This window comes from Pituophis catenifer, unplaced genomic scaffold (assembly GCF_029215685.1).
Source record: "Pituophis catenifer annectens isolate HBS135680 unplaced genomic scaffold, rPitCat1.0.hap2 SCAF_2, whole genome shotgun sequence".
Taxonomy (NCBI): Eukaryota; Metazoa; Chordata; class Lepidosauria; order Squamata; family Colubridae; genus Pituophis; species Pituophis catenifer.
Window position 1 is genome coordinate 261,831,326 of NW_027256882.1, and position 21,137 is coordinate 261,852,462.

General features: G+C 36.2%; 1 protein-coding gene across 1 annotated transcript; it reads right to left on the reverse strand.

Moving 5' to 3' along the window:
• Positions 1 to 3,614: 3,614 nt before the first annotated feature.
• FAM169A (family with sequence similarity 169 member A) lies at positions 3,615 to 20,071 on the reverse strand. The gene is made up of 13 exons (XM_070935823.1): positions 20,062 to 20,071; positions 16,370 to 16,506; positions 14,247 to 14,346; positions 13,677 to 13,762; positions 12,814 to 12,985; positions 10,083 to 10,262; positions 9,375 to 9,503; positions 8,673 to 8,788; positions 7,792 to 7,846; positions 7,046 to 7,178; positions 6,268 to 6,433; positions 4,742 to 4,957; positions 3,615 to 4,100 (listed from the first exon to the last, which is right to left on the reverse strand). Exons 1-13 carry the CDS (start codon positions 20,069 to 20,071, stop codon positions 3,615 to 3,617), a joined length of 1,986 nt encoding a protein of 661 aa, XP_070791924.1.
• Positions 20,072 to 21,137: the final 1,066 nt, after the last annotated feature.

Here is a 21,137-nt window from a genome sequence, read left to right on the forward strand (position 1 = left end):
TTTTCTTTATATGTAGTTAAATATTAATGAAACTTTGAAGTTACTATGTAACTGATTCAGTGTAGAATCAGAACTCCCTCCAAGAGGAAGTGTGGTTAGAAGCTTATAACCCTTTCCTCTGTAATTTGGGATTAGTCTCAATCCTATCACCATTGCAGAGTTCCCCAAATCTTCAGAATACAAGAAGGGTTGACCTACTCAAGATTGGATAGCTTAGAATTAAAAGCCTGGAATATTAATAATATAGATTAGTAGTCCAATTATTGAACTGCACGTCTATCAGTAATGTTAGTGCAGCCAATCTTAACGTCCAGTATGTATAGCATGTTACATTATATTAATTTCATTTTGTGATCAAGAGAGTAGGGTTCTCTTTTCTCCTGCTTTTCTGCTTTCCACACATTTCTGATGGTTTATAGAAACACGGAATATAAATTTATTATTATAGGTAGACTTTTGCTGCATATATCTGTCATTCAGGACTTGGTGGAGCAAAGTTTCTATTGAACCTAGGGATCGGATTTCCCAGCTACAATGTAAAAACCACTGATCCCTTGTTCTTTTGGCCTACTATGTCTAGTTAGGTTCCATCAAGTTGTACTGGGCCATGGGTGTCTGGATAAATGCTCATCCATCCTGACTAAAGAAAGGAATTTTTCAAGCTAGTAAGTGCTATAAGAAAATTACAAATGTAAGTTTAACCAATTAGAAACAATACATACCATAAGGGAGAAACAACATATTAATTTAAGAAAGAATTGTATTAAAACATTTTTATCAACAATACAACTCATGAATGAAGGCAAACACGTGTCCCAGGTTAATGTTGCAGGAACCAATGTGGGTCGGTCACTGGGACCAGAGGTTTTGTCTTCCGAGCTTTTGGACTCATGCTGGAACCCATTTCAAGAAAAGCTCAGAAGACAAAATCTCTGGTCCCAGTGACCGACCCAGATTGGATCCTGCAACGATAATTTCCTTAAAAGCATAGGCTGTAATGATGATGAAAAATGAATGTTGTACTGCAAGTTTATACTGCATTACAATTTCATGACTAAGAGATGTGAATAAACAAAAATAAACCACAATATTTCTATTGAGCTAAAAGGTAAACATTTTATTAAATTTATGTAGAAGATTCTACATACTTCATGCAATAGGTACAGTAAAACAGTTCATGAAATCATACTTGAAAATGATAACATGCATGAAATGTAAAATACACCTTGACACTGGAAGCAGTAAGAACCTGAATAAATGATGAAATTCTAGAAAACTATATAGTTAAAAACAAAGTTGAGTTCACATGCTACTTTAAATATTTATAAAACTAAAAACAGATGAATAATACTGCTTTTTAATTTTGTTTTGTACAGTATCTCTTTCATTTCTTCTATGAACTTTTATCAAAAGCTGGTCTATTTTGTTCTTTGCAGACCCAATAATTATTTTCACCTATTTAAACTAAACAATATAATAATCCTTTTGAGAACATGTTCCTTTGTGAAGCTGCACAGCACTGCACATTTTAATTTGGCTTTACAAATTTGTTTTTAACTAATTTCTCAGCATAATTTAAGTGTTTTACTTCAATAACTGCTGCAATGTAAAAAAGTTACAAGACGATAGTTGATAAGACACCAATAGCATATTACTGAAGCAAGGTTACCTAATTCCAGTGAGGGGGAAAAAAACAAGTTTTAGTTACATAATACATAGAAATATTTGCTATCATAACAAATCAGTATTTAATTTAATTCTTCCAGACCTTGCTACAGGCATCGTATATTTTTATAAACAATATGTGCTCCAAGAGATACTTTTGAATAATTTCAGCTAGTAGATTACGTTCTGTGGAACTTTTTTCTTGTACATACAAGGGAAAATATCCTTTTGGTTTATAGACAAAACAATGAAAAAGTTTTCTGGGGTGACCACAGATGTCAAAATTACCTTTCCTTAAGATTTTATAACTGAATATCCTAAAAAAGTTAAGCTCAGCTCTCATGTAAGAAGTAACTTTGCAATTAAATGTTATATAGACCAATTTAATTTACAGACTGAGAATATTTTTTTTTATTTAAATGTACAAGTCAAATTATGGTTTGGGAAAAAACACTGATTTAAAACACATTTAGTATAGTATTAAATCACCACCAGTCCAGAAGCCATAATAGAAATACACACTTAACCACTTCACAAAATATTGTTTTGTTTTACAGAATGAGAATTATCAAGCCCCTTGGCATGTTTATCTAGCTCAATACATCTAACATTCATAGCTATGGTTCCTTTCAAAAACTGTTATCTAACCTTGTCCATCTCGAAAACTTCAGCACTAAGTAGCAAAAAACCTTAAATTGTCAAAATGTTTTATTTTACAAAAAAAAAGTGGGGGGGAGTAAAGAATACAAGCTTCTTTATGTGCTTCATAGAAAGTGTTTATATTAGAACCAAGATTTCTGCACAAATTCTAATACACGATATACAAAATGTACACTGGTAGAAAAATGTGTATCGTGCTGAAAATCCAAACAACTTGGCAACTCCATAAATCTCATAAAGCCAAAACTTCTCATGACACACTTGAAAACAAAAACAAAAACTCAACATCTCTATGTCAAGAGGAGTTATTTTTTAAAAAAGCAATCAACTGAGCTATTACTGAGAAGCCTGAGAGCTTTTACAGCTAGGAGCCAGAACAGACCAATTCTGAAGAGAGTAAAATGAACACTTTCACGTATTTTCAAATGAATATTTTTACTAGTATATACTCAAACTGAAGACTAAATATGCTTCAAACCAAAGACTGAATCTGTCCAACTGCTAATACTTTGAAAATGATAACCGTAAATTCTTATGATGGTCTAATCTACAATTACTCTGAAGTAATTTACTATGTATGTATTAGGAGCTTTATTCACTGGCAAAATAATCAGGAGTACTTCAACACTGATTGAAGATTCAGGTTTAGCTAGGATCATATAATCTTTAACCTGGGTATATAGTATCCATAGAAAAGTTGAAGGGTATTTTAAACTAAGCACAAATAATATCAAGTATTTTATATTTCTGTTTAAAACAGGCTTGTAAATTTACTACAAAATAATACTAACAGGATTTGGGGGAAAAAACCATAATTATATATACCTATCCCTGATAAGCTTGAAAAAGCATCAAGGTGTGCAATTACTGTAACCATTTAGGGATGAAGAAAATGCCTGACACTTCACAAATTATCTGTTATTGTACACGAGGGATTACAAATAACCACTTGAGGCAGCTTAACAATACAATTGTTAAGGTGGCATCTGTTAGGACTTTCAACATCTCCAAAATAATTGGTTTATAGTTACTGTCCCCACTTTAAATTCTGGTGTCTTTATGATTATTGTTTAGCAAAAGTAGACATTTACTTCCATATCAATTCAGTTCCTTTTATGTAGTGGTTAAACAACAAAATAAGTAACAGACTATAAAAAACTGGGAATGATTCCAGTATTTAAATACATGTGTATCCTAAAGTGGTATGTAATTTTACAGCTTTTTCTGTGAAGAAACAAACACAATGAAAATGGCAATCATTCCCATTTATAGGTTGACCACAATTCTGTTCAAATTAGTTTTCCTTTTTTCTTAGGTGGGCCTTTGTATCCTTTAGCCTTTCTTCGTAAGGTCCGCCTGTCTACTACGGGCACCTCAATTTCTGCTTCTTCTGAACTGCTGTCAGCAGCTCTCTCAGACACTGGCTCAGCTGACTCTTCAGACTGTTCATCCATTTGGTTCTTTTGTCCTTCAGAATGTTGTTGGTAAGAGATGTCCTCCAATTCAACCATCATCAGAGCCCCCTGACCCAGAGCAATGGGGGCTTCTGGGGAGTCAGATCCGCCCTCTTCGCTTTGCTCTTCCAAGGAAGAGGTGGTGTTGGGAGAGACATTTTCAGAAATGGCATCTTCTGGAACTTCACCTGCTACTGAGTTTGAAAGACCATTATTAGAAGATTCTTTTTCTGCTGCTGAAACAGGATCGGCATTTCCTCTTTTCCTTTGTGTAACCTGCTCCTCTTCTGCTGGCAGCTCAGAATCTGCCAAATTCTCAACCTAAGGAAGAAAGCAAGCACCACTGTAAGTCAAATATATATAGAACACTACAAAACTCTGCAATATCATAAGATGTTGCTTTTAATCCAAAGAATATTTCTTTGCTTCATTCATTCTCACAATGCTTCTGCCATAGATTTCTATTAGGTATATTAGCTTAAAGCTAAAATATGTTCTCTAAAATGTTCACTTTAAGGCTCAACCAGAGAAAAATTAGGCCAATAGTAAAGATGAGACAAGTCTGAAGTCTCCATATAAAACCCAGCATGGACGAAGAAGCAGAGATGGATGGAACAGTCATTTTCAAATGGAAGTGTTAAATGTGGGTAAACTGAAATGCAAACACTGTTTCATTTGTTAAAGCAGAACATTTCCCAAATGAATTTCCATTCAATATACTGCAATGTTTAAAATGAGTACGTAAGAAGAAAAGCAGATGAAATAACTACAACAAGAAAAGTGAAGAGAGACAAAGAAAACGGTGATAAAGATAACTGGGAGATCATACTGCAACCTAAATAAGAACTTAAAATTCAAAGTTTTGGAAGAACAAAATAAAATCCATTGCCTGGTATTAAAAGCTATTAAATTAGGGGCCAAGTGTAAAATAGTCTGAAAACATTGTTTTATCATTCCCTCACCTTATCTGAAATATTGTCATCACTGTCTTCAGTGGATTTTCCTGAAGAATCAAGGATTAGTGGGACAAGTAAAGTTAAAGTTGCTTCTTCTGAACTGTCTGATTGTAACTTTGACTCTCCATCCAGAACTTCATTTGTTGTTGATCCTTCAGTCACTATTGATACCTTGATAGCATTTTCCATTATCTCTCCATTAATTGGCTCTATATCTGTTTCCTAAAAAAAAAAAAAAAAAACCACATGAGCACATCGAAGTGATGCATCCATATAGAATCAACCAGAAGAATTTAGACACACACATTCACACTGTAGTCCTGAAGACTTCTCTGAATAATTATTTCTTGAATGCACTCTCTTATTTCCACTATATCCAAAATGAGAGGGGTGAAAACAATTTCAGGGATGACTGCAGCTCTGTACCTAAGTCCTTTTTGAATCTTAAGAGTTTTGTAAAGTCTTCTCAACTATTACTTTCTGTATAGACAGCCAAGGCCAATGTTAAATAAAAGCTATCATAATACTTTATTTCTAATAATGGATAGAAATAGGTTTACCAATCAATCTGGCTTCTGTCATGAGCCAAAGACTATATCCTGTGACTTTTAAGGAACATCATCCAGGTGAAAGAGAGATAACCATAAACTAAAGAAAGAGTACAGTATACTGTATGACCTATTTCTCTGCCAGGAAGAATTATCAATTTCTCCACAGTTTGTTGACTTGATCCTAGGTATCACTCATTTTAACTGAATTCCTACATTTTTGCTCCTAGGACAGAGGTGGGATTCAGCCGGTTCTGTTTGGTTTGGGCGAACTGGTAGTGGTGACTGTGAGAGGCTCCGCCCACCCACCCAGACGTAATGTGCAAGTATTGCACCTGCACGGAAAGCCATGTGCATGCGCAGAGGCGGCACCTGCGAGCTTACATTTGCAAACTGGTAGGGAAGGTGAGTGAATCCCACCTCTGTCCTAGGGCACTGAAAAAATTAAACAACAAAAACAAAGCACAATTAGTGAAAATAATTAACTTCAAGTGAAAAGACCTGGCTAAAGAAAAATGGCTTGATTCCTTTTCTAAATTTGGAATGGGGGAAACTTCTATCAGAAGTTGTGTTCTGATATATCTTCTGGTTGGACAACAATCCAGGCAAAGGCTCTTTCCTGTGTACCCAACTGACTCAGAAACAGAAAGCATTTTTAAGAGGGACTCTCCTGCTGATTGGTGTATCTGTGTAGTTACTTGATTTTTAACCACTGTTCAAAAAGGATGTCAACAAAGAAAGATCACACTTGGCAAAACTGAGTATTATTATTTGTATCTTTCTTCCAACTTTCTTTGCAGGTCAGTCCCCTCCTTTTCCCCCTCTCCATCCTGTATATCTTTATATTCCTATTTGCTAAACTTTATGGCAAGGAATGCCACTTTTTAAAAATGGTTTGTGATCTTATGGAAGACAACTTGTCACAGAGACAGGATTAAAAATACTAGTAATAAATAATATGTATTTTTAAAGGTATCATCGTACCTCTCTATCATCTTGCTTCTCTGATGGAATACACTGCTGGAGTGTTTCTTGGACTGATTGTTTTGAATTCTCCACTAACTTTTCCTGCTCATTGTCCATTACTTTTTCTTCCATCTCATCTATCAATTCTTCTGAATGTTCAGATACCTGAGTAATAGGATCCAATCTATGCAACAAGAGAAACAACAAAAATACATGTAAAACAGCCAATAGCAACTGAGCAATACTGAAATGCACATAACTTGATTTTTCGGACTGTATTAAGTTATATACATTATTTACTCGCAAAGAACAATTGTTGGCACCTTCAGATCTGCTGGGTTATTCAAGCATGCAGGAAAAATACTAAGAACAAATTATTTGGAGACCAGGAAATCCAAGAATGCTATTTTATAACACAACACTGACAATACCTGCCTAGTGTCTTCCATCCTCAACTTGGGATGGATTATGACTTACAGTCATCACAGATGAAATATCTAGTCTAATATTTAAACTCTTTTTGTTTCTTCCCAATCCTGAGCTTTTTGTAACGTCTTTCCTGGTGAAAAACTTTAAAACTTGCAAGACTGCTTTTTACTACTTTGATTGAATTTCATAAAAAGTATTGCCCTGCTACTGATGCTAAGTTTTATGCAGCTTTACATTCATGTACTGAATTTCACAGTTTAACAGTAATAAATATATATTATTCAGACATACTGTCTTTCTGTACAAATACGTGCGAGGCATATTCAGAGATTTTTCATTTGTAATTTTATTAAATCACATCCCGTACCTGTTTCCCGATGTTTGAGAAGTATTTACATCTTCAGTTTCAGAAACTCCAGGTTCTTGAATTCTTTTCCCCAACTTTGGACGTTTCAGATGATTGCTTCGTGATCGAGTAGGAATTGGTAAAGCAGTAAGTTCTGGAGAAGGAAAAACCACCTCAAAACTTAACTTAACTGGTATTATACAAATAATACCAAGATATACGACAAATTCAAAATATATAATTGCTTTAACAATGTGTTACTAATGCCTAGGAGGTATTTTTACCGCACTCTGTAAAGCAGTTAAACATCTGATGTGCCAATTTTGAAGTATTTCAATCTGATGTCTGGAGGCTGTTTGTATCTGTATGGAGTGGAACAGATTTTGATTCAAAACTAAGTTGATGTGGCTGTTTGGCCCTCTGTGTCAGGGGATATTACCATCCTTGGTCTTGAATGGGACTGCACTTCCCATTCAAGACCGGTGCACAACTATGGGGTCTTTCTGGACTTGTTAAAAAAACAAGTAGCAGCTGTGGCTGGGAGGACCCCTGCACAAGTACAAATTGTGTGCCAGTTTTGCCCTTTCTTTGATGGATGGAGAGAGAGAGAGGGAGGGAGAGGGAGAAGGAGAGAGTGTCAGTTGAGGGCTCCTCTATTAATAAGCTTCCTTTTGAAGTACTTCGTCTAATCATATGCATTCATGAACGAAGTGAATAATAGAAGAAGAATCTTTTCCAAAAAAGATGCATACTGCATTTTTTTTTACCTTCAGAGGTACCTTCGTATACATCAAAGCCATCTTTATTTGTATGGAGATCAACCTAAAACAGGATGATTTAAGTTACATAAAACCAAAACTCTTTAAAATAAGCCACTGCTAATAGATATCTTCCATTCATTCAGCTACATATCCATACCAATTTTTTACTTAACAAAACATCAATATAAAAAATTAAAATAAATACAGAATTTAAAGAGAGAAGAAAAAGGGAGAAAAACCTGGAAATTTAACATATATGAGAGAACTGAAGGAGAAATACAAAATGTTTAAGCTATATTCCACCAGAACCCTCATCTGTACAGTCCGAGATAATCTATTAGGAAAATATTGTTAATGTAGCTAAGTGAGGTTCAATCTTTTTTCCTCTATGCTTTTTATAGATTTGAATGGTGGGGAGGGATTAAAGGCTTCAATCTTATTTTTACTGCTGAAAATTGAAAAATCACACCTATAAAATGCAATTTCCCGATGATTTTTGACAGTGGAATTTGGAGGAATGTCACACACTGCTGAAACTGAATTAAAATCAGGATGCATCTGTAGTTGCCTTCTGCCTTTTTCTGCCTGCTTACCCCAGTGCTACACAATCTGAGGCCTTCTTTGCAGCCTGTAAACAGAAGCAGCACTAAACATGACTGCTTCAAGTCTAATTCCAAATGTATACTTCATTTGCACAACAATATTATAAACTCTGGGTAGTGGACAAAGCAATGCAAGTTACATTGGATATTGTAAGAAGTTTCCCATTTTCCCACTTCAGTAAAAACATTAAGGATTTTGAAAAGGTAAATTTAATAAAACCATAGGCGTAATATAAAACACAGAGCAGGTACTAAATAATTCAAAGGAAGCTATTTTATACCTACACTTAAATGTGTTTCACTGGGGTCAACTGCCTGTTCATGCGATGGGCTGTTATCTGTGGAAGAGTGCAGAAACCGTTCCTCATTCTGGGAAGTGTTAGCTTCTATTTGCAAGGCTTCTTGTTCATAGGAAAAAAAAATTAAAAATGTAACCATTACAAAATATTATCCCGCAGTATCTGTTAATAATAAATTTCTTTTTTGTCTTTTTCTGTGGGCAGACTTAAGCTAACTAAAAGAGCAGGCTCTGTTTTCTTTTCCAATAGAACCATTACAGAACTTCCATTTGGACAACTGTAGAAAAGTTTACAGTAGTCCTTACAGCACAGAACTCGGAGCCTATCTGGAAGGCCGGAATGGGACAACTCGCTGTGGCCCTCTTGCCACGGGACAACTCACTACAGGACACCTCACCGCGGGTTCCCATGGCAACGGTGAGTTAGCCACAGCAGGTTGTCCTAGACCTGGAAGCTGGGACTTTGGTTTTTACAGCAACACAATAATCTTCCACCACCAAATCTGTTCTGGTTCCCTTACCCCAAGCAACTTCCTTCAGTTCCACAGCTTGATTTGTAAGGAAGTTTGTCTTTGCTGTTCTTAAAAAGCAGAAATCTTTCTAGAACCTCAGGAAAACACCCACAGGCTAGTAAAAAATTCTCAGTATCTATTTTTTATCCAACTGCATTATATGTCAATATCTCCTACCTTTGAATTTTAAACTTTCTCTCTGCAAAACAGTAGCTATAGGTGTTCGCTGGTGCCAGTGGCCTATGCCTTCAACTTCCCACAGAAGGTCACGATCCCCTGGATACCTTTCGAAGTACTTCTGGCAAGCTGAGCAAGATAAATAGAACTCATTCAGTAAACCATCCATCATACAGATTTGTTTTTATTTTATTTTACAAGCTTCCCACCTCTCCCCCGAAATATGGAATTTTAGCATTTATTTTAGCATTTGCTTTAAAGGGAGCATTAAAAACCTAACTGTGTCACAAACAGAAGCACAAGAGCACTCTACAGTTTGTAGAGAACAGGTACATGCAGTACACCTATCCTACTTGAATACAACTGCTTTAAAAGCCACAGATAGCTCTTGGACTGCTAAATGTTTGCCTTGCATAATATACCAATGAAAGCAGTGCTGAATATAAGCAATTCAATACCTAGGATGTTAAAACTCAGGGAATCCTTTAAAAATGTTCTTAAAAGATTACAGGCCTTATCTAAATTTCTCAGATATTTGTGTCTTGTGTGTATAAGGATGAACTTGAAGCTAAAATAAATGATAGTAGCAAGAATGCAAAAAAAAAAAATATGTTCTGATAACTGAGATATGCAATATCCGTTCAGAATATCAAACTCTATTCCTAAATTGCAAACAGTGAACATTCTGAAGTATCTTGCAGGTCTTACCAGTACGCATGAAAGATGTCAGAGGGAAACGCAAACCAAGGGCATCTTCTGTGAAAGAATCCACAAAATCTTCCAGCATCAGAAGGCCAAAGTCTTTGTTCTGATGCTTCTTCCTCACAAACATTGTGTCCAGAACAGGAAGCTGGTAGCTCTGAGTAAGAAAAGCACTACAAATGCTCCCTGCAAACACAACAGCCAATTCTAATTAGCATTTCAGAAGAGTCATTTTTACATACCTGAGGCATTTTATTTCCCTAAAATAAGTTTTCAAATATACATACCAAGGGCTCTGGGCAACAATAATAAAATGCATAAAATCTATAAAAGCCTTAAACTTTAAAAGACTGATAAAAATATGTTTTTGAACTTTAATGACAATAGTTGGCTCCATAATATTGGCCATGCAATCCATCACCCTCTTCTAAAGTCCATCACATTCTTTTAGATCATTATAAGGGGATCTTTTGTCCTCTCCATTGGACCTGTCCTGATTATTGTGCATGTAACTCAAGCAAAATCCAAAGAAAAGTTTGTAGGCCTAATGAGCATATTAAGTTTTTAATTGGCTCTTCACATTCTTCAAATTAGAATAAGCTAAAAGGTCAGGTTATGCATTATGAAATCAGTTGTTGTTTTTTTAAAAAAATCCTTTTATACCCAGGAACAAAATCTCAGTCTTTCCTAAACTTTGTCAAGAATCTGGGGGGTGGAGGGGGTGTGTTATCTTCTTATTGCTACCATAGCTATTCCAGAACAGGCATTATCAAACTGATGACATGAATACAGGTGACAACCCTAAATGCAATCAGGGTTGGCAAACTAGGAGCAAGTAGTATGAAAGCAACCTACTATGGAATTTGATCCTCACTGCTCCAGCCTGCAAGTAACAAAGGAGCAGGTTAGGCAAAACTGCTCTCTACTAATAGGAATGTACAATTCCAAAAATAGGCAAATCACCCTCTAACCTGTCTAAAAACTCTGCACAAAATTATTCAAGAAAGTCCAAATATCAGCAATCAAAACAAAAGAATCCCTTGCCATCTGCTCTTTACCCTCCCCCAAGGTTTGGCAAGTCATGGCACAAGGGAGAGCCATCTGGCCAAATATCAAGTTTCTAAGAGCTGTCAAGGCCATATAATTTGTTGCACTTGGCAACTGATTTCCTTAGAAATTAAGAGAGGGAGGGAGAGAGAAAGAGAGAGGAAGAGAGAACAAGCAATCATTACTAATTCACCAAGGTTCTTTAGCCATTCATTACATGGCCTTTTTAAAACTATTGCAGTTTTAAACTGAACAAAGGAGGATTGTTTTCTGCTTAGAATAAGAAAGAAGAAAGGGAAGTCTGCATTGAGGCCCTCAATTAAAATAGATGTATTCTCCATGTGAGAATAGCAATAAAGGAACAAAGTCACTGGTGATCTGTCCTATCCCTTAGCAGTCTGTAAAGACAGGGAAATGAGCCTATAACTTTAAATAGGATTTAATTTAAGATGTCAAGAATTAGCAAAAGAGTTGGTAACATTAAATCTCACTCAACTGTGAGTTCATACTGATTAATAATAATAAAAAAGATAGTTATATAATTAACTGATTTATACTAAAATGTTGGATTTATATTAAACAATTGTAATGTTACATAACCAACAAATGTTGAGGATAGATATAAAAATAGATGACAATGGGAAGGGGTATAATATAGATAGAAGGGAAAAATTGAATTTGATTAAGATTAGAGATGAGAATGAAGGGTACTATTGGTTTTTTTTTTTTTTAAATAGATAAGGAATACCTATGGCAAAAAGGAAATATAGAAATTGTAAATTTAATTGAAATGACTAAATATTGTTTAAATTTGTGAACTGGCCAAATACTCTGTTCAAAGAAAATACATTGTATGTTTGTATGTGTTTGTCTAAAAAAACTAAAAAAAACTTTTATAAAAAAAAATCTCACTCAACTGGATAAATTAAATCTGGGTAAGTAGATTTGAGAGCTGAGGACGTAACCCTAGCTTATTCTGTAAGAATTTAATTTCCTTCTCTAATTTCCTTTTTTCATTGATTTCCAACTTTGAGTGCCTATATTTGGCATTGAGAACTGAAATAAACTTATATTCTCATAATGTGCATAATGCTACCAGCATATCTCAGTCTGAACCAACATGATTAATCACAGATACAGTGCTGAGAAGCTTGACATCCATGCTCAGACTGCTCTGAAGATATAGAATCATGAATGGAAGCCCAAAACCTTCCATAAACTTTTGTCAGATTGTAAGACAAATGCTATATCAATGCACAGCTGCAGTAGAAGCTTGGGTTGGAGCCAATAAAATGAAACTCATCAAGATAAGTGTAAACATTTTTTTTCTGAACTAGAAAACTTTAAAGATCACCTCTTTCTATAAATTTATTTTGTTATAAAGCTGTTTCCTAGGCTCCTAGAACTATATGATTTCTATAAAGACAATTTTATGCTACCTTCAGGGATAGTAGTCAGGTTGATAAGCAGTTTCACCAACAGCAATCCCCACCATCATCACTAATAACCACAACCAGCTCCTAAAGAATGTTTTTTTCTGAATAGGTAAAAGTATTCCTTGCCATTTACAAAATAAAAATGCAAGGGAATTGTGGACATAGACTAGTTCTTTGCAAGTGAAGTTAAAAGATGGACTTTTTTTTTTGGCCTCACATTAAATTACTTTTTCCATTTGAAAGAATAGTCTTACCTGGCAGTTTAATAGAATAGAAACCAATAGCCATTCCTTTCTTCCACAGAATTTTTGCATAATCGTGGCTACCATGGCAAAGGAACAGGACCTCGTTTTTCTCAATTTCTTGTTTACGATAAATTATTCTGTTGAGCACATAAAGAACCACTCTCTCCCCTATTGTTTTCGCCTACAAAAATACATATGAATTAAAAACATAGCCAGAAGGCTCATATAGTTAAAATCCACATTTATACTTCCAAAAGAATGAAAGCAAAATGGGGTTTTATTTTTGATTATGGTTTTAGTTATTCGTTAATTTGCTTACATTTCTAAAGCACCTCAAACAGTTTAGGAGAAAGTAAATATACATGTCTATTAATAAAATAAAAATGAGGAATGGATAAAAACCTAGTAGGGCAATCCTGTATTATGAAGTTGATTTAAAGTGGCTCAAAAATGAGGATACAGAAAGAAAACATATAAATCCTATAATGTTGGGATCAGACTGCTAATTCTTCAGAGCTTGGAATTCATTGAAGTAAAATAATTTGAGTGAAGTTATCTTGGATTATACAGTAAAACAGTAAGAAACAGCTGAAGTGCAAATCCCAGGAGTCCTAGCCTGCATGACCAATTATGAGAGATGCTAGAAATATAAAACAGTTGCAGTCATAAATCCTTATTTGAGGCATTGTCCATATTATAAACTATTCATCACTACAATTCAAAATGCTTGACACAGCTTAAAGTGTATACACAGGCAATTCTATTCCAAATAAATCAGACTGCACACTTGAATAAGCCAGACATTTCTTTTATTTATGCTAAGATTTAGATTTCATTATCAAACACTTTACTAGAGGTACAACTTTATTTACCCGTAGAAGTCCTTCTCTAGAAGGAGATGATGTTCTCAAAATATCATCGATAGTCCACCACTGATCAGCCAGAAACAAGGCAACAGCTCAAAGAGGAAAAGAATGTAAAGTAAGAATGTGTTCGGTCTTTCAATTCTAATTATGTCTAGTAAATAAATATAATTGGTTGTAGAGATATATATTTCACATTAGTTTTATTCTTAATTATAATACTAAATGTATGTTCAGTAAATGCATTTCTTAAAAAGCTGGGATCGATTCCATGTTAGAAGCAGTCACTTCCCAGCTAGGTTATCCCATCATATGTTCATTTTCAAAAGATCTGTGGGTTCTACATGCAATCAATGATTGAATCAAGTCTTTCAAACATTAGAAAACTGGAAGGGAGAAGCTATTCGCACCAAAAGGCTTTTTGCCCAGTTTCAATTGCCCCCCCCCCCCCCGTTTTATCATGATTTCTACAGTATTTCTAAACCCTTCTTATCAAAAGCAACATACAACATGGGAACCGAAAAAAGAGTAACTCAGATCAAAAAAGTACACAGTTACAATTCAAAATGTAAGAGAAACCTGCAAGTGAATCCTCCGGTGCAAATAAAGCAAGGACTTTGTGTCTTTCTTCTCCGCCATAAAGGGGGATGAAGCCTACAGTTGACAAACAAATTGGAACCTAAGAGAGAGAGAGAGAAAAAGTTCATCATTGTTATTTCTATTCATTTGGATTTGGAAATTGCTGACACAGTTTATTCTTGAACCAAGAGACATTAAAGAGAGAGACTCATGCCCTGGTTATCAAACTAATGCAATTCTTTCTATGTGGAGCTGTCCTTGAAGGAAGTGGTAGCTGGTACATAATACAGTGGTTGCTTTTGGACTGGCATTAGTCAATTTAGCAGAATATTATCTACTTTAGCTGCCAGTAGGCTTCTATGCTGAAGTCAAGATGCTGGTCATCATATGTATGATCCACTTTGACTTAAGAGCACGGGTGTCAAACTCAATCACATTACATGACATCATGTGATGTATCGTGACTTTTTTGCCTTTGAGTAGTCGGGGGGGATGTAGCCTGTGCATGATGCATCCGGCCCCGGGCCCACCAGTTCGACACTCGACTTAGAGCTTTGTTTCATTCAGGAGCAACAATATGCCCACCCTATACAATCTAATTGGGAAAGAATGCTTTAGTTACCCATCCTCAAAAGACTTGGGGTGGGGGAGAGCTGGGACCCAAGAATGATACTCTGAGCAGTAGCCCCTTTGTGGGGAAAAGCTTCCCTGCAGAGATCAGATGCGCCCCTGATGATTCTGATGATTTTTTTTGATGACAAAATGGTGAAATCAGTCCATTAAATGACAAAAATATGCCTAACACTAGCAATAATTTATTAACAGTATTTACTAGCTTTAACTGGTTTTGTTTATATAAATATTTCATAGTTATTTATCATAAGCTTCCTCGAGTTGTAAAGATGGCTGGCATACATATTATTAAATATTAAATAAATTAAATTGAATAAATAAATAAAACAAATCATTCAGACGTATAATGGAAACAATAATAAATTCAGTTGCCATAACCTTCCATCATTTAAAGGCTAAGATAAAATGGCAAAAGAACACACAAAATAGTAAGCACTGGCCTTTTGTTTTGCTGAATCAATTATTAAGGACTCAAGGCTACAATCTAAAAATCAAAGTCCAGCTGTTAAACTTCTGAAACAGCAATAACAGAAGACTGTGGAATTCTTGATTCTCTCTGAGCTTGGTTATTTGTTTGCAGACATTTCATTACTCAACTAGGTAACTTCATCAGTGCTAGAAGGTGTGTACATTGCTCCCTATTTATATTCAGTTGCTTGCCCTTCTAGTGTTGGTAGGACTAGTTTCACCACAAGTAGTTGAAGAAACTATTTAGTAGTTTCTTAATAAGAGCATTGTTTATCTTTTGATATTTTTTTTGCCTGGAGTTGATGGCTGCTGGAGAGGATGTGTTCTAGTTATTTTTACTTCCTTCTTAGTTTTCTTACTGTCACTTTTGAATGGCATGTAAAAATGGTTTAAGACCCCTCACCAACACTGGCAGAGCAAGCTGTTGCATATAAATCAGTGGTGAAATCCAATTTTTTTTACTACCAGTTCTGTGGGGGTGGCTTGGTGGGGGTGGTGTGCTTGGTGGGCGTGGCAGGGGAAGGATACTGCAAAATCTCCATTCCCACCCCATTCCTGGGGGAAGGATATTGCAAAATCTCCATTCTCCCCCCCCCCTGGGGCCAGCCAAAGGTGGCATTTGCCGGTTCTCCGAACTACTCAAAATTTCCGACACTGGTTCTCCAGAACCTGCTGGATTTCACCCCTGATATAAACAGACAGCAAACCACATATTCAATAGCACTAATGATGTTAACTGGTCAAGTAATGACATTTCTGCAAGCAAACAACCAAGCTCAGAGTGCACCAAGGATTTCACAGTTCAGTGCTGTGCTACATATATTCTCTTGTACTGGAGATTATTTGTTGAGTTTTTTCTTCCTAGTCTAGATGGTGACTAGCGAGCCAGCAGTGAGTGCTCATTACCTATCTGACAACACAGTTTCAGGAATCTGGAAAGGGATTTTGAAAACCATCTAAAATTATACAAATAAAGAATATCTGTAAACATTAAAATGAAATAGCAATGATTCCAATCTTACCTTGATATTATCAACAAGAGAGAGATATTCTGGATTTTCAGGATCGCCACATCTTAGTTCAGATAGATAATCCTCTCCAGAATTCTCAAGATCTTCATGACTGTAGTTATCCAGGAGATCCACAGGGAAGGCCATTCCTTAGGGAGAGTTCACAAACACATACAGAATTATTACTATAATCATTTCATCTTAGGAATCCAAATGGGATTTTTAAAAGTTGTATGTACATAGGAGAAGCCCACCCACAAACTGATAGTCTCCAGATGTTTAGGAACTGCAACACATTTAACAATTACAGGCTAGGATTTGAAACTTAGTTCCAACACATCCTCAAGGTGCGAAATTGGAGAAAACTACTTATAAATAAAAAAACTGCATACCATCCTACTCATTTTTTGTATCCACTCAGAACATATTATCTAAAGTATACATACAGCAGCTCATGAGGATATACATGTAGTCTTCAGTTTACAAAAGCAATTGGGACTGGAATGGCCATTGCTAAGCAACACGATCATAAAACACATCATGTTACCATACCACTTAGGGACAGGAGTTTCAGCAGTGCTGGCTACGATCATTAAGCGAGGACCGTGCAGGTCATTAAGTGAGAACACTTAAAATAAACTCTCAACTCTTTAATTCTCCTTGCGCAAGGAATTAAATATATCTTCAAATCTTATTCTATCAGAATGTATCTCTATATCAGGCAGAGAAAACATTTAACTCACACTATCCAACCCAATTTTCAACCAACATATACTGTATCTATGACAGGGACAATCAGATCAAAATAAACAACTGAAGCCAATGCAAAATGCAAACATAGAGCTGAAAAAATTGTACTAAGCTTCATTAATACAAGAGAAATAAAATATCCTCTATATAAAAATGCATTTGTTATCTTTAAAAAAATTTAGTAACATAATTTAAGTTTGGGGGAAAGTCAGTTCTTTTGTTATTATGCAATTGATAATAATCTTTATTTAAAACTATATTCTCCCTACTTCCATTCTTGAACTTGGAAAGCAAAATCAAATGTTTCCCCTAATGCCCAAGACTTATAGTGCAAAATTAGTTACTATGTTTGTTTAATTTGCAAGCTCTGAAAGAGGACATTAAAAAAAAAACTGTGCCCTGTTTCAAGATACTGCAGCTAGATCTACATGCTCTCAGATAACCCACTCCATCTTTTTTGGAGCTCTTTTAGATCCTGCCTTTCCTTTAAGGAGCTCATAGCAGGGTATATGAAATTGTCTTTCTCTGTTTCCTCACCAACAACAACCATGCCAGTAGACAGTAGTCTGCAAAAAGCCTTCAATGAGTTCCAGTTAAATGGAGAGTGGGACTGGAAAGTCCCACCACATTTTAATTACTGCACCAGTAATTGTATTATTCTGTATATAAATTTGATTATAACAATCTATATACCGTATTTTTCGGAGTATAAGACACACCTACCTTTTTTGGTGAGGAAAAGAAGAAAAAGAAATCTCCCTCTGCCTCTGAGCAATTTTGCCTCTTTGTAGCAAACAACCTGCTTTACTTTCATTTTTGTTTTCAGCATAGCTTGATAAGCACAAGGAAAAAAAAAATCTGCTCCAGCAATTTACCTCTTTGCAGCAAGCAGCAAAGCCCTGCGCAAAACAGCTGAGAGCAAATCAGCTGAGGTTGGGAAGCCGATCCAATCAACTTGTGCTAATTAGGCTGTGCTGAAGCTGAAAGGAAATGTTTCTTTTTGCTGTTTGCTTGCAAGGAGGTAACTGCTGCGAGGCAGAGGCCAGAGGGTGGGGGCCAGTGGGTGGGCGGGGCTACATACAGTGTATAAGATGCACCCAAATTTTCTCCCCCTTTTAGGGGGGGAAAAGGTGCCTCTTATACTCTGAAAAATATGGTACCCTAAGGAGATTGGGGAATGGTATCATACTTTGAAAAATCAAAGTAACACCACATCTATTTTGCAACCTTCCATCTAGATATTTGCTTTAAAATAATTTCCTGAAATTTGATAATTTAACAAAAAATGGATTAAGGTTCAAATTTTCTAGCAAAGTAATTATGTTTTTCAAAATTACAGCAAGAGAAAAATGTTACGAAGTTTGCTCTTCACCCTGACACTTATTGTATAGGTTACAACAAAATAACACAACATTGTTTCACATGAAGAAGCAACATGCGTATTCTCCTGCTCTCCATTGTTGTTTATTTGAAATACATTATATTATTTTGTGTACTCTGTTTTCTTAGAAACAAAATGAAATAACAAAATATAAACAATAGAATGTGCAGCAACAGGCACATGGCAGTTACTATCAAACACACAAAAGATAAAAATGCCTGCACAAAGGATGAACCCTAAAAATTAAGAGCTATAGTGACCCAGTGCTTAGAATATAATATTGCTGCAGGCTAGCTTGCTAGGAGTTCAATTCCTTCAATCCTGACCAGCTCAAGGTTGATTCAGCCTTCCATCCTTCCGAAGTCAATAAAACGAAGACCCAGATTGTTGGGGGCAATATGCTCACTCTGTAAACCTCTTAGAGAGGGCTGTAAAGCACTGTGAAGCTTTATATAAATCTAAGTGCTATTGCTATTGCTGTTAAGAAATGCAAGCTGAGGCAGGGACCTCCAAAATCAGAGTTCTAAAAAGTCCACCATAACGTAGAAGGCCCACCTGTTGGATTGACTGCCTGAGCCTCAGACTAACATCCTTTAAAGGACTTCAGTAGAAATATAAAAGGCTGGGTTCACACATACCAGGAGAGCATTTCAAACTATGGACCGGTTAATCTAGAGACAGGAAATGCAATGGGACTTTTTGCCATAACAAAAATAACAAACAAAATGTGCCAATGATGTTCCAGATGATATGCACTTCATTTCTAAAAAAGTTACTAAGCCAGGATTAAAGAGGAAATTGTAAACTGGATGAACTTTTACACACACACACAAAAATACTTTGCTCTTCTCCCAAACAGCTTACAGCTAAAGTACACTGCTCAAAAAAATAAAGGGAACACAAGCAGAAAACAACCGAGATCTGAATGAATGAAATAGCCTTATTAAATACTTTGTTCGTTGCATACAGTAGTTTTGTGTTCCCTTTAGTTGTTTGAGCAGTGTATAAACTACTGTATGTAAAAAACAAAATATTTAATAAGGCTATTTCATTCATTCAGATCTCGGATGTCTCCTGCTTTGTTCTCTTTATTTTTTTGAGCAGTATACAATTGACAAGTAACTTTTCATCTAGCCATCATATATTTTAAAGGTATTCTCTATTAATTAAAGTTTCCTAAAATCGTTAACAAATTAAGGAACAGAAACCAATTTAAAGATCACAATTTAAAACACAAGAAATAAAAATAAGTATTTTAACAAAAAGGAGCAGAACATCACAGCTGAAGTTTCTATCGTGATTGTTGACTGACTCAAAAAAGGACAATCATCAGTCACTACATAAAGTTTCTGGTCATTCTTATTTTAAGAATAGAACACAAAACAGAACCTAGAATGAAAGAGAGGGAGAGGGTAGGGAGGGAGGGAGGGAGGGAGGGAGGGAGGGAGGGAGGGAGGGAGAGAGAGAGAGAGAGAGAGAGAGAGAGAGAGAGAGAGAAAATATGAATGAGAATGAATTACAATCATTTTCAATTACTGAAATGTTCAGGAAGAAGAAATGAAGTAGAAGTTACCAATCTGCATTCCAGAAGTTCAGTATAAAGATCTTCCTTCCTTGCCGTTTCTTTCATGGACCACCCCCTCAAAAAAGGCAAAAATACTGAAGATTTCAGAAAACAAAATTATCCATTGGATTTATTGCGATGGTTCTTTGTCTACAGAGAGCATCCTACAATGGGAATCTCCCTCCTAATAGCCCTGGAGGCAAAGCTAGAAAAATGTGCTGTTTTCATACAGTGTAGCCAGGAAATTCTATAATGGGACATACCAAAGCTATTCCTAAGGGTGGAATCTTACAATTGTAAGGCCCCTAATCCCCACTGGGAACTAATTTCTGTAATACTCTCCCTGACTGAATGGAACCTGCAATTTATGAAAGTTAAATTTATATGCTTTATAAAGGAGAATATGGAGGACTACCGTAGTTGCTGTCTGCCAGAGGCATTTAAGTGGAGGACAGCTAATGTGGTTATCCTAGTCAAAAGCACCAAAAGTTTTTGTGGGGTGGGCTTATTTGGAGTCTCATATGTTAATTTGATGCAAACCCTGATCCACCTGGAGATTATGATTGGTAAGGCTTTGAAGCCTAGGTAGGGATATCGGAGGACAGAAGGGCGGATCCCTGGTGAAAAACAACTTCACTTTACGTTATGAAAGTTGGGTCTAACACAGAATGATGGTGTCCAGCAGAATGATGCTGAACACTTTCTTTGCTGAGAGGGCCCATGCTTTCTGATATCCACTTGAAAGGGTTCAGGCTATTAGAAACAGTACTTTGTAAGTCAGATGCTCTAAGACATGGGTGTCAAACTCAAGGCCCGGGGGCCGGATCCGGCCTGCAGGGTACTTAGATCTGGCCCGCAGGACTGCCCTGGAAAGGACAACCCGCAGTGCTTCTGCCAGCAAAAATGGGCTCCCGAGCTCCGTTTTCACTGGCAGAGGGTTGCAGGAGGCCATTTCAACCGAAAATGGAGCTCGGGAGCCTTTTTTTGCTGGCAGACCACTCAGGTCACCATAAGCACTCCCAACAGGAGTGATGTTGAGCTGGCCACTCCTACCCTGCCCACGCCCCCTGTCCCCCCCCCCGGGG